The 15,600-nt window shown below is 32.8% G+C and overlaps 1 protein-coding gene across 2 annotated transcripts in view; it reads right to left on the bottom strand.

Moving 5' to 3' along the window:
* LOC145279614 (uncharacterized) overlaps positions 1 to 15,600 on the bottom strand; it is a 350,943-nt gene that overhangs the window by 198,338 nt on the left and 137,005 nt on the right. For both annotated transcript variants that reach the window (XM_080130812.1, XM_080130813.1), the window contains exon 3: positions 6,523 to 6,701. In XM_080130812.1, coding sequence (XP_079986938.1) covers positions 6,523 to 6,693 — 171 coding nt within the window. In that variant the 5' untranslated portion in view covers positions 6,694 to 6,701. The remainder of the gene's footprint in view (positions 1 to 6,522; positions 6,702 to 15,600) is intronic.

Below are 15,600 nucleotides of genomic sequence, written 5' to 3'. Positions count from 1 at the left end.
TACACCAAGTGGCTTCATGCCTTGTCTCGAGTGATTTCGATTTAAAAACAAAAAAAAAAGAAAAGATAAACCAAACCATAAATACACAAATGAAGCCAACAAGTTTGACCAGAAAAAATAGCATAAAGTGAAAAGTCTTTTTTTATTGGAAACTTTTAAAATACATCAAACACCAAACAAGATAAACGACTGATTGATTTCAATGTGTGTTCTGGATACAATAAACATATTGCATTATATTTATATCAGAACACCTGCATACAAGAAAGCATGTCTAATAGAAAGACAAAAGAGTGAATTGCAGGAATAATTATATGACAATTCGCAGACATTTTAGCATTTACATCTTTATGTGTAACAGACATAGAGCTTTAATGGGTCACAATTTCAGCTTAATTTGACAACATTATTGTAGAAAGAAACGTTTTTTAAAATCCATATAAATTGGAAGTAAACTCTTAACATTCCATACTAATCAAATACCGCATTTACAAAAAGTGACGCAATAATGTCAGAAGCTAAAAAAAAAAAAAAAAATTATCTTAAAAAAAATCAGGGTCACAAATCCAATCTATTATTTTACTCTCACCGACTTAATAATACATTTAAAAAAAAAATAAATAAATAACCAGATTTTTATTCCAAAAGACAAGACTTTGCATTGGTCATGATAGCCAGGAAGAATAAAATATAAATAACATATCAAATAAAAGTAGAGTTGGCAAGCTACTTGGAATGTAAGGAGCTACTATTTAAGATTGTGTCTAACAGGAGACTGTAGGAAGTTGAACATTGATGTCTTTTCACATTACATTTAAACATCTGCATGTTAGTACAGTCAAAAAAACAAGAAACAGGGAGGCAATTCCAAAGTCTAGTAGTCTGTGGGATGAAAATATTAGAGTAGAAGGCTTTCCAGTATCTAGAGACCTCAACAGTGAAGGCGTGGGATTTCACTGCTTGTCAGGTTAGTCAGGAGTATTACATCAAGGAAGGACAAATGCAATGAGTTCATCAGAGCACAATCCATTAAAGTACTTGCAAAACAGACACAAGGATACAACATTGCAGCAATGGGACAAAGGTTCAATAGTACGGGATCTATTAGATTTGAGGCTCTTTTTTGGATGCATATCATTTATCAAACTCGTCATTTGAATTTATCAATTACCAAATAGCATCAATCCATTCAAATCTCTGAATCCATATAACCATCCAAATTTTCATTTGAATTCATATATTAATCTTTTGAAAGTTCATCCAAAATTTTAATCCACCAAAACTTCTTTCCATCCAAGTCTTTGTTTAAAATATGTTAAACTGTTAAAATCCTTCCTTATATCCAAGAACCCATTCAAGTATACTCGTCCTTACAAGATTTTGTTTAGAGTATGCCCATGCATCCAAGCCTCCATTCCATGTCCATCCAAACCTATTTCAAAAACACTCACTCATCCATGGTTGAGTTTCCAGTACACTCATCCATTCCAGGATCCATTCGTATGCATGCATCTAAATATATGCAATAATAAAATAAATCTATTTTATTTATTTTTTTAAATCTTTTAACAATTACTATTTTAGTTTTCAGGTACAAAGATTATTTATAATTTACATGACTGAAAGGTGTATTTAGGAAATCAATTCCCATTTCAGTCGCATAAATTATTTTGGTTGGTTGGTTGGTTGTTTTTGTTTTACGGTATATCAACCCTTTTCAAGTTATTTAATGCCGAATCCAGTGACTTAGAAGAAAATTTTTTATATAATATATTTGGGTTTTTTTAAAGTCGATTTCTATTTAATCCATAGTTGGGACCCTAACAGGTATTACCAGTCCGGGTCAGAGTGGACCTGGGAGCAATGGCAATTAAAAGGTGGCTCCACACACCCCAAAGTCCACAAGCTGGGGCCTCACCATCAGATATAGTTTAAGGTCATATCCAGGACCCATAAATTATTTTGAGTTGAAAAGAAAACACACATTTGGGCCGAATTATATTTTGTTCTTTTCTCCCACAATGAAAACATTTGCTCTTCACATAAGCATCAGCAACAGTCGATCTTTCTTCTGCCTTCTTTAACAACAAAATCACATGTGAACGAGGTGTCATCCAAAAACTAAATGACCTCTGTTGAGAAAAAAGTTTGTCTTTTATTCTGCTACCTCAGAGTCCCAACAACAAATTTGTATAATCGCCTTAGTCTCTTTATCCAAAGGGTTCTCGGTTAACATGCTAGTTTCCTTACAGTGAACACACTCTAATCGCTAATAGTGGCTGCTTAGCAGTGTCAGAAATTTTGTGAAAATAGCGAATAATTCCACCCCATCTTTCCAAGCTTATAACTCCTCGAAAAATGCAATTCAAGCCCTAATTTTTTTTTCAATTAAAGGAGCAAGGACCAAGATTTCATTAAAAAAAAAAAAAAAAAAAAAAAACGTGTTTTTTTTTTTAAAAAGGTTTTAAACTTCGGACTTTACAGGTAAAATTCTACGAGAACACGATGTCCGTTTTTTTTTAAATTTGAATATATTATGTATTGACCTTTTCTCTTCAATTTGTGAGTAAATAATTATGTACTTATCCGGGTCTAAATTAATTATTATTAGACATTTACAAAATTGGAGGCGTGAATTATTCGACCCCCTGTCTTTCCAAGCTTATAACTCCTCGAAAAATGTAATTCAAGCCCTAATTTTTTTTTCAATTAAAGGAGCAAGGACCAAGGTTCCATTAAAAAAAAAAAAAGAAAAAAGAAAAAACAAATAACGTGGTTTAAAAAAAAGGTTTTAAACTTCAAACTTTACAGGTAAAATTCTACGAGAACACGATGTCCGTTTTTTTTTTAAATTTGAATATATTATGTATTGACCTTTTCTCTTCAATTTGTGAGTAAATAACTATGTACTTATCCGGGTCTAAATTAAGTATTTACTTTGTAATAGACACTTAAAAATTGGGAGGGGGGGGGGACCGTGAATAAAAAAAAAAAAACGTTTGTCTAAAATATTATATTCGATTTATTGGAAAGAACATAAAATTTCACACTGACCCTGAAAATATCGTAAAAATAGAATCAATAGAAAAATTTTGATAGATTTTTAAAGTTTAAAGATTGAAAAATATTGAGTTCGGAAAATTCATTACTGTTTAAAAAAAAAACAAAAAAAAATATTTCTATTACTTTTAAAACAACTGTAATAGTTTATTTTGGAAGTATAATCCTTAAAAAAAATACATAACCCACTTTTAACAGAGAAATTCCGAGATTTTTATATTGTATTCGCAGTTTCGTGTTAGGGGTGTCAAAAATTCCTACAAAAATTCTGATACTTCTGGCTGCTTATCTCTCCACTCCATTACCATTTCATCCTTCATCCTTCATCACACTTTTGTGTGATGTCATTGTGTGTGTGTGTGTCTGTGTGTGTGTGTGTGTGTGTGTGTGTGTGTGTGTGTGTGTGTGTGTGTGTGTGTGTGAATTTACACATCAGTCTCTATTTTTTTATGTTTAAGCTTTTCTGGCGAAGTTGGAGAATTTTATGCTATAATCAAGCAGAAATAAATTTGAAAACCGTATTTTTTAATTGATAATGTTTTAATAATATTTTTATTTTAATAATAAGCATTCTCTAAAAAAATGACACAGGAACTGCTTTACACTCAAAAAATAAAAATGATTGTAAAAAAAAAAAAATAAAGATTATTGGAGCAAAAAAGAAAAAAAAAAGAATACGTAAGCATGAAAATCAGCTAATGAAATTGCAGTGAACAATCTAATAAATTTAATATGAAGAGTTGTTTTTTTTTTTTTAAAGCAGTTGACCATAGAAAATAATCTTGATAGGATCATTTCTAATGAAAATGCGTTCAATCATAAATCTTTCGAGGGAAACAAATTATGCTGAGTCAATTCACAATTATCGAACATTTAATCCCATCGAAATGATTTGAAACAATAAAAAACAAAAAGGGGGGGTGCAGCAAACCGGAAACAAATATTAGCCAAGCCTGTTGTCGTTGTTGCTTGTCGTTGTTCAGTAATTAAAAAGCAACTTCATCAGAGAAATCATTCGTTTTAATATTCAGTTGTTTACTGATAAGAATAGAAATTCTACTTCATCATGGCCGCTAAAAAAGAACAATAGAGAAAAGAAAGACAAAATATTGATTTTTATGATATAGAAAGAGCTTTATAGAATTGTCAATAAAACAAGCCGAGCATTTTGCAGGGTCTCCCTCCATGTGTAAAAACTTTACTTTCACCGTGACTAATGTTTGTGCAAAATTTTTAAAAAGTCCAAGAAACGGTTATTGAGAAAAGTGCAAACAAACAAACGGACAAACGATTTGGGGGCATTTTTACTTCTACAATGAGCACTGGAGGGGGGGGGCAACCAGAGTTATCCCGGAAAATCCGTTTTGGTAAAAATTTACTTTCACCATAACTAATGTTTGTGCAAAACTTTTGAAAAATCCAAGGTGTGGTTATAGAGAAAAGTGCAAATAAATGAACAGACGGATGGGGATTAATAATTACTAGGTCCAATCACTATTTTGTCCGGGGACCAATTAACAATCCTTTCTGCCACCCATCCATATTTGGTACAAATAAAAAAAATTCAAGCTATGCCTCATTTCAGTCACAAACAATGTTTTCAGCAGCTTCATAACTTTCGCTTCTCTAATTTTGACCAATAGTTCTCACATTTCATGAGCGATATTTGTGACAAAGGGAGAAAAACTGCTGTTTTCTGGGTTAGAGTCTATTCTATTATTGTTAGCAAGGTTTTAACCGTGAAGTATTTTTATTTATCTATTTAGCTCCTTACACTAAATGGCTCCATGCCTTGTCTGGAGCAATTTCCATAATATGAATGAACAATTTGGTGATCATTTCAGGTGTGATCCTAAATGGGCTTTACATTCCCTGGACCATAACCCCCTCCTCCCGATTTTTACCTATCAAGACAATTTTCAAACTATGCCTGAATTGAAGATGGCCATCACATCTCAAATAAGTCATATCCAGTTGTCTTTCCGATGTGAAGGTGAACAGACTGTTGGACATTCATGATTGAAACTTGGTGGGCAAGTCAAGCATAGCTAGAAGTTCATTTGTATAAAATATGTTTGAATTGCAGAAAGAATTGTGAGTTTATTAACGATTCCATGGATGAGTGGCATTTAATTTGGGTCACCCTGTAAATCTATCCTTTTGGGGGTTATTTTATGATGACTAAAACGTTACAGAAAAAACAATCAGGATTATTTGTCAGTTTTTCTGATATCAGACACAGTAACCATGTAAATGGTAATACAATAATTATGAATGTGATAGATCTGGCTGGGTTTGAACTCTTCCATTTTCTACAGAATTCTTTTAACTTTATTTCTTTTAGTTAATAATGAGTCACTAATTATCAAGACTCGAGTATATGGGTTAATAAGATGGAATGATTATCAGTTGAATGATGAACAATATTATGAGAGGATTGGAAATGATGAATGGATAAAATTTAATTATGAGAATGTTTTATAAATTATTTGTAGACATTGGTAGTTATATTTAGAATGTTCCAGCTGTATTTATTATAGCAGAAGTTTATGATAAAAAATTTCTAACTACAAATCACTGAAGAGAGGAACTATAGGGGGACAATTATATCGGACTAGAAAATATGTTTCATTAGTTTAGATAAAAACATCTTTGCTTATTTCAATTTTTTTTAGAATTAAAGCTTTACAATAAGTATTTGCTTGAAAAAAAAATGACTTGTGATGCTTTTTTGTATCAAAATTTTCTTACTGTTGGCTTTTTTTGGAGGCTGAGTTAAAAACAAAAATAAATTCAATCAAGTTAAAAGATATGGATGACCAAAAAGCTTTACTCTTTTGAACATTTCCGCTTTAAAACAAAATAAAAGAAAACTATAATTTTGTTCCCATTTAAAAAATTATTTTAGAACAAAATTCGTATTATTACTGTTCTCATCTTAGAGTGTTATTTTCACAACATTTCTGTTGATGTATATAACCTCCAATCTTCTTCAGATGTATCTTGTCTAACTGGAGTATTTCTGGAATTTCGAATGGGGACCCTTTATTTCATAAGAGTAGCATGCTCTTGTTTCGTCAGCCATGACTGAGTAGAAATTCTAAGTACTGGATTGTACTCCTAAGAATCCAAATAAGATGAATGATCAATTCTGATGTCAAAAATTCAAAAATATTCAAACAAAATGTTACCACTTATTTTCCCCCATCAATGCCAGCAGCACAAACAATACATCTTTTGAAAAATAAAAGCCTTTAATTGTACGGAAACAAAATTTCTTTTGTATATTATCTATGACATTGTAACCAGACATCTTCAAGTTAAGGTTTGGAGAAAAAAAAAAAACAAGAGAAATTAATATCACAGGTTGGTATGTGAATAACATGAAAATTGTACTCTTAAATCTGCGTCTGGAATTCTACAGCCTCTAAATATAAGAATAAAAGATATAAGTGTACATACCCTGGGTAAATCCCGCAATTGATTGTTATCTACATATAATTCCTCAAGTGTACGTTCCACGTTGAACACTTCAGTAGGTAAATCAGACAGACTGTTGTGTCTGTAATCCAAGACATGGATTTCTTCTGTCGGAGGACGTAAACATGGACACTTTTTAACAAATCCAGCCATGACACTTTCTGTATTCAAAAGAAAAAAAAAAAGAAATCAAACATAATATACACTGTGTGCATACATTCTATATAAATACTTGCATATGCAAACAGACACATATTTTATGATTTTTTTCGGAAGTACAAAAATTTCATTATCACAATTATGAATGGAAGATTTGTTTTTTAATGTTAAAAATTAAAAGTAAAAGGTGAAACCAAAAAATCTATACGCCTATAATTTTTTTTTTATTGATATTCATATTAAAAACCATTTTTTCTATTTATTTAAAAAGAAAATACAATTTTGTTATATATGGCTTGTGGAATTGCATTCATCTGCAAAAGATCTAGCTAATTTGCATATTCTTTTTTAAAACATTCATTTCAATTAATTCCCTGTTAGCTTTTTCGGTTTTATTATGATATGATCATCTTTAGTTAACTATTACATGTAATTATATTCATAAATATACATGATTTATACTTGCATAATATTTGCGTAAAAAAGTTACAGTACATATATGTATATATATTTGTTTCAATAATTTTGCCTATCAAACTCCTCTGTCATTTTTTGGTCTACAGACATGAAATTTAATATATAGGGCATTCAAACCCATGCAAAACTTTATATTTGGGTTTTAGCCAGGGAAAATCGGTGTAAAAGTGAAAATTTAAAAAATGGAATTTGCCAGGTGAAGATCAAACAACGGCATTACAGATATGCATGCATAACGTAATACCTATTGATTCATGTTTAGATTTTTAGCGTTGCAGCAAATATGTATTCATAGCTCAGTCATTAACGTCAAAGGAAAAAGTAAATCGTAAGCTAAACATTTTAGTTTTGATTCTCAGTGCTGGTGCACAAGTCATTTTTTTTTTAAAACTTTAAATCATTACTATAGTTGACAAATCATTACTATATATTAGATCTAATATAATATAATATTAAATACAAAATCTGCATTAATCAAAATATCATATTTAAGCATATTTTATAACCAGGCAATGTCGGACAGCGAGGGGTGTGCAATAAGTAATGCTCCTGACCCACTTCCTATAGCAGTAGAGCAACAAAACTTAGTACAGTTATTAGTTTTTCTCTACATAGGAACCACCCAGAGTTATGCATTTCTCCCATCGTTTGATGCAGCTCTGGAGACCGTTTTTGTAGGACACCCCAGGTTGGTCCTCCAACCACGACGTGACTTCAGAAATCAAGGCTGCATCATCTGGGAAACGCTTTCCTTTCAAAAACAACTTCATGGCTGGGAAGAGGTGAAAGTAAGAGGGTGCAAGGTCAAGAGAGTAGGGAGGATGGGGAAGGATTTCATAACCACACGCCCGTGCTTCTGATCTGGTGACATGCGAGTTGTGGACTGGAGTGCTGTCCTGCAGGAGGAGGATACCTTTGCTGATCTTGCCCCGCCTCTTGATTTTGATAGCTTCCCTTAATTTCCTCAAAAGTGAAGCATAATAGGCTCCTGTAATTGTGGTACCCTTTGCCAGGAAATCTGTCATCACTACTCCGTCCTGGTCCCAGAAGACTGTGAGCTTGACCTTGCCAGCAGAGGGCTGCACCCTTGCCTTCTTTGGAGGTGGTGAGTCCAAGTGCTTCCATTGCATTGACTGGGCTTTGGTCTCTGGATCATAGTGATGGACCCAGGTTTCATCCTGTTTAATCAACAAATATCGAAAAATTGGCCCAAAATATTAATTCCTTCCCTCTAAACTGGGCAGTTTTGTACAAGGAGGGGTCACTTTTTTGCCGATATTTTAGCAAGTCATCATCTTCTTTTTGATTGACTACGTTTAATTTCACCGTTCCGAACTTCTGGTCGGGCGATAGAGACATCAACTAAGACATCACATTCTTTTAACCTTTTTTTCACCTTCGCGTTACGGGTTCGAGCCTGCCTGCCTACTACCACTTTTTTTATTTTAAAACATCTTTCCTTACTGTTGTTTTGATCCACCTTTCCGCTACTACCACTTTTTTTTTTTTACACCCTTCCCCTCAGGATTCTTTACTATACCATACCACCTCCACACACCCGGGCACCCATGCTACTGTTGTTTTGACCCTTCCCCAGGGGGTCCTTAATACACCACCTAAACAACCAGGCAATGCTGGGCATCCCCACTAGTAAAATTTAATGGAAGAATCATGCATATTTAAAATGAAAACAATTGTATGTTATATATATATATATATATATATATATATATAAGTGACCTCTGTTTGAGTAAGGAGCAGTCTCTACCAAACAACTATTAAATTTTTGGTCTACAGATTTGAAACTTGATATATAGGGGATTTAGATTCAAGGAAAAAATTTGATTTGGTTTTTAACAGGTAAAAATAGCAGCTATAGGGGCAAAATTTAAACAAATTGGAACTTGGCAGGCATAAGTGGACTAAACATGTTATTTCTGCGCAAACACAAATGTACATTTATGAATTAATGTCAATTTTTAGAGTTTTCATATCGATCTGTTGGCAGCTCATATAGTAATGAATAAGGCTGGAGCAGAAGATGTTTTGGTTTCGATTCTAGCTGATGACACCCAAGTCATATTTTTTTTAAAACTTTTGAAAGCACTACAATATATTGGGTACAATATAATAATCAATAGATAATTGGCTCTATAATATTAAATATGAAATCTGCATAAATTAAAATATTATAATGAAGCATATTCTACAACCAGGCAACACCGGGCAGCCGGCTAGTATATACAATTGAGGAATATTTTATTTGTAAACAGAGAGAATATCCTTGGAGTTTAGACATGATTAGTCCCTAAGGTATTCCTCTATTGCATATATAACATAAAGTTGTTTTTATTTTAAATTTTTAGTTCTGCCATTCAGCTAATTCATTATTTTTCAGGTTCTACTTTAAACCATCACTATCAAATAAATAAGTCTTCCCTTCCTAATTGCTATGAGATATATATATATATATATATATATATATATATATATATATATATATATATATATATATCCTATTTGCAATATTCCGAATTTTATTATGTTTAAGTAATTGAGAATTCGGTAATCGTTCATATACCAATAAATTTTAATAATTTAGTATAAATGACTTAATTTGTAAGCTTCAAAATTACCAGTTTTTGTAATCGAGCATTCCTATATTGTTTTTACAAAATCAACACAAAGATTGGATTGATAGCATTATTCGTTACAATTGTTTCACGACCATTTCGAACAACTTCAAACCCTATATCGTTTGAAAATATTCACAAGAACGACCTCTCTTCAGACGTTGAGAAAAACACTTTTTTAATGAACAATATGGAATCTATTTTCCTTTTAAGGAAAACTGTGATAAAAAAATCACCTACATTTCTTTCTTCAGAGATTTTTTCCGTTTGTTATGGAATTTTTATATCTACATATTTTCATTATATATATATATATATATATATATATATATATAGGCTAATAAGTTTTTTCTTTTTTTTTTACATAGGAGATACCTCTTATCAAGGTCCAGAGGCCACTCGAGGATAGCGATTAAAAAGTATACAGTAGTCAATGAGACAATATCATAAGAATCATTAGTAGTGTAAATTTGGTAAATTGGATTACTTAAGGGGAACGGCTCATCAAGAACTTGTTTACATTGGACTTGAAGATGACCATATTGTAATCAGATGGAAAGCAGGCAAACAGAAGACAGTTCCACAGGCGTGCAGTTCTAAGAAAGAAGCTTTATTCATGGGATCTCTGTTTAGGTTTAGGCACGGATAAAGAGAGGGTAAATTATTGATAGTGTTTTCAGCTAGGCAAGTGTTTTGTGTGAAAGTTTGGCCGGGGGGGGGGCATATATTGGAGCTCAGACGAGCATTTACCATGAAAATAACGATAAAGCAGAGACAGGCTTGCAATATCTCTTCTGTGAGAAAAAGGTTTCATGGAAGAGAAAAGGGCATTCCTTTACTAGGCTACAAAGTGTATTTTGAATTCTGTCAAGGCAGGATAAGTTTTTCTAGCAGCTCTTGCCCAGATGTGACGGCAATACTCCGTCCTTGGACGAACCTGGCTCTTATATAGGTAGAGAATTGCATCAGCAGTGAGATATCTTCTGGATCGATAGAAGAATCCCACCATTTTCCCAGCGACCTTGGTAACAGATTTGATGTACATGTTCCATTTAAGATCAGGAGTAAAGATCAAGCCCAGAAGCTTGTCAAAACATGGAACCTCCCCAAGACAAGAGCCATTCATTTCAATTGATGCCAGATGGGGATCAGAGCGTTGATGATGTAAGTATGAAGTTTGGTTTTAGATGCATTAAAAGTAACTGGCCACTTCTTTCCCCACTGTACCATGTGCTCAAGATCAGAGGAGAGAACATCAGTGAGAACTTGGTCGTTGACAGCCTTTGATGTGTTGCCGTAGATGGTCGTGTCATCAGCATAGATGTCAACGAATGATTTAAGTATGTGTTTTGGGAGCTCATTGATGTAGATCAGTAAGAGAGTTGGGTCCAAGAAGGGCTCCTGAGGGACTCTGGCATTACTACTGTGAGCTTCTGATTTCTGCCCATCAACCACTACTCTTATGAACCTATCAGAGAGAAATGATTTAATAACTGAGAAGACATTTCCAGCTATACCGTAGCTGGAGATCTTAAGTAGACCTTTATGTCATACCTTATCAAAGGTCTTCGATATGTCAAGAGCAATTGCCTTAGGAAGGAAGCCTCTGTCGAAAGATTCACTAATCCTATGAGAAACCATATTGCATGTCATTCAGAAGGTTATTTTTGCTGAGGTGGTTGACTACTTCTCTATTTAACACAGATTCCAGTAACTTACTCATGACACACAGGAGACTTATTGGTCTGTACTGAGAGGGAGATGACTGATCACCTGAATTTTTAAATACAGGACATACTGATGAGGTTTTCCAGAGTGTTGGAAAGCAATTCTCCTTAAGACAACACTTAAACAGCTTTGTATGGGAGCTAGTTCTAGTTGAAGCTTTTTCAGCACTATAATTGGAATGTCATCAGGGCCAGTTGTTTTACTGGAATCAAGATTTTTGAGTAGCTTGGCAACATCACACACAGATATTTGTATGTCACATCGCGTGTTTTCTGATAGAGGAGGAAATACGGGGGGGGGGGGCTTGGTCGCATAGGGTAGAATTAACTACAAAGTTCTTGGCAAAGTTTTTGGCTTTGTCTGATGCTGACGAGATTACCTCAAGTCCATTGATTATAGTTGGGATAGAGCACACACTTCTGTTTAAGACCTTGTTTGCTATTTGCCAAAACTGGTGGGAACCAAGCCTCTGCCCAGCTACTTTAGACTAAACATACTGAGCATACAACTCTCTCGTATTCTTTATAACTCTTTTACAGTGGCTGCTAGCAGTCCTGAAAGTGGCTTTAGTCTCAGTACATTTATTACGTTGAAAGCAATGGAAATAGTGATTTCTGTGTGCAATGGCAGCAGCACATTCCAGAGAGAACCACGGCTGGCTGTTAGGTTTATATGTAATTTAACTGCTTGGGACAGTGATTACATATGATACAGAGATAGCTCAATATTGCAATACTTGAGTTATAATATTTTTCTTCCACAATACCACATTAATAGGGCTACTTACACAAGTATTTACTCATTTTTAAAAAGTTTTTCTTTGTGACCAATAAAAGAAAAGCTTTCCAAAAATGAGTAAATAGTTGTGTATCTATCCTATTAACATGGTATTTTGAAAGAAAAGAAAATATATATATATATATATATATATATGTGAAGATCATTCCAAAAGTAAAACCTCCACTTTTGTTTAACTCAATAAGTTGAAGAACTATGAAGACGAGAGTGGTACCACTTAAAACAAGCAATCTTTTGTGTTTCAAAATTAATTATTTTACATTTTTCTAAATTAAGAACGCACCCATAGAAAAAAAAAATGGTTAACTGCCCTACAATGCTAGAATGGCTCAAAATGGGAAATAATTTTTCATTAAATTCTAAAATAATTTTAGTTTATTTTTTATTAAAGTTTTTCAGGGTGTTTCCACGTAATTGCGTACAATAGTAGAATCACATTTTGGAGAGGTGGTCAGATGGAGGGAGGGTTAACGGAAGGTATTAATCTTATATATAAAAGGTAAAAACTTCCGACAGACAAGCAGAACATGACAAAATCGGCATCGTTTTAAAGCTTGGTCTCTTGGATGACAAATATCGAAAAATTGACAAAAAACATTAATTCCTTCATCCCCAACTGGACACTTTTCTATAAGGAGGGGTCAGTTTTTAGTTGACATTTTCGCAAGTCATCGTCTCCTTTCAATCGACTACCTTTAATTCCAATGTTCGCGACTTCTGGTTTTGCAGTGGACGTGTCAGCTAAGACGTTAGCTTTTCCTCCTTCGCGTTATGGGTTCAAGCTTACCTGCATACTACCACTTTTTTTAACACCTCTCCCTACCTGGGCTGCCTACCGGGGTTCCTTACTACACCATCTCTCCACACTCAAACAACACCAGGTACCCCCGCTCGTCTATAATAATACCAAAGAAATATTGCAATATATTCAATTTTAAACAGTCCTAGATTTAGATTTCAGCTTCTTCTACATATAATCCATTACAATTCAACTTGGAGTTCTCTAACTTCTTTTCTTTTAATGGATACATAGTATTTTTAAGGAATTGCAGTATATTTATGTGCATTTACCACAGATTATTTGGAAAACATTAATTTCTGGAGATTTTCAATAGCATATTCTTATTCCTTGTACAAAAATACAATTATATGGCACACTTCATAGCTTAATTTTCTGTTTTAACAAAGATATAACATTTTTACTGAGAAAATATGAGATGAATATGGTCTTAAAGAGGGAAAAATATCCACGCATGTGAGGCACAAAAATAGTCAAACTTTCCTTAATTTCAATCAGATTTTAAAATTTTAACAGATTTTTTCTTAGTTCATCAAGCTATTTCTATGTATGCCATTATTGAAATATTTTAAGCCATTTCAATGCTTTTAATATGTACTACTACATTAATTTATTAGAGTCTAATCACACAATAAAGCTTGGATGTGTGGTAGTCTAGCCACACTGAAGAGCTGTTATACATTGGGCCATTTATCGCACAGACCTTAACAGAAAAACCACCAAATTCATATAAAATTTACACGCACTTCTGCTTTCTAATATCTCAAATGGTTAGCATATCTATAAGGTCAATGTAGAAATAGAAAATGACAGATCATTATTCAATTATTCCTTTTTATTGTTTTCTAATTTATTGACTACATCAGCCAGTTCTTGAAGACAGAAAATTAATTAGAAAGTTGGTAAGAATCAAAACCAAAATGAGCAGTAGCATTTGATGTTCCACTGTGACAGTCTAATGAAAATGGTATTTGACGTTTAAGTGTGACATACTAGTAGCAATAGTTTTAGATGTTTAAGTGTAACAGACAAAAGAAAATGTTATTTGACGTTTAAGTGTGACAGTCTAATGAAAATGGTAGTTGATGTTCAAGTGTGACAGTCTAATGAAAATGGTATTTGACGTTCAAGTGTGACAGACCAATGAAAATGTTATTTGATGTTCAAGTATGACAGACTAGTAGCAATATTTTTAGATGTTTGAGTGTGACAGACCAAAGAAAGTGTTATTTAATGTTTGTGTGACACCAATAAAAAGGTTTTATGTTGTGACAGACCAATAAAAATGTTATTTAACATTAAACGGTGACAGACAAGTAAAAATGTTATTTGATGTTTAAGTATGACGGACCAATTAATATTTTTCTGTTTAAGTGTCCACATCATTTAATGTTTAAGTTTGACAGATAAGTGAAAATAATATTTGATGTTTATGTGTAACAGTCCAGTGAAAATGTTATTTGATGTTAAAGTGTGACAGACCAATGAAAATTGGATAGTGTGACAGACCAGTGAAAATGTTATTTGGTGTTTATAAAGGACAGATTAATAAAAATGTCATTTAACATTTACATGTGACAGACGAATGAAATTTTTTTTTTTAACATTTAAGTGTTGCAGGCCAATAAAAATGTTATTTGATGTTTATATGTGACAGACCAATAAAAATATCATTTGATATTTACATAGGACAGTTTAAGAATGAGACAAAACAGAAATTTACATAGGACAGTTTAAGAATGAGACAAAACAGAAATTTCAAGACAGACCGACCAAACATCTTCTAGAGATTATGGGCCACAATTTGCTGCATATAATAATCATGATAATTTTTATACTAAAACGTTTTATGAATTTTTATCAAAATCCAAGTTCTGTCACAAAAGAAAAATGTTTCCTTCAAATTTGTCAACGCCAGCAAAGTTTTCCCATGGAATTTGAGCTTTAATATAATGCTGATTTATTAATATAATAATCTGCATGTCAAAATGCCAGGAAAGAAATATTACATTCATCGGCCAAAACAAAGGAGGACATTTAACAGGTCCCATTTCACTGCACTAACATTAGAATATATTTTAACGAAGCAAAAACCAAATAAATTGTAGAATGAAAAACAAAAATATTAATGATTTGCTTTTAGATGATTAATTCGAATGTGACGTATTACCTGGGAGAATAAACATTTACAGTTCAGGTAAAAATCATTTAATAAATGCGTGAAGCAACTAAGGTATGATTTATATAGTTTGATACCAGAGATTGGTTGGTTTTAATTATGTGATGTAAGATTTGAAGTTAGATTTCAGTTGTAGTTTGGGACTCGTTTGTAGAAAAGGATTGCTATGGGAAAATCTGAAAAATAAAAGGCATTTTGTCACTTTAGTTGATCGAATCAACTAAGAGACTGGATCCACATATAAGTCAACCAAGTATTTTTTTTAAATTTAATGTTGTGTTTTTCTT

This window comes from Euprymna scolopes, chromosome 7 (genome assembly GCF_053919585.1).
Source record: "Euprymna scolopes isolate OS-2025 chromosome 7, ASM5391958v1, whole genome shotgun sequence".
In the NCBI taxonomy this organism is placed as follows: domain Eukaryota; kingdom Metazoa; phylum Mollusca; class Cephalopoda; order Sepiida; family Sepiolidae; genus Euprymna; species Euprymna scolopes.
The sequence above is the reverse complement of the archived record's forward strand: the minus strand, read 5'-3'. Positions and strand labels throughout refer to the sequence as shown.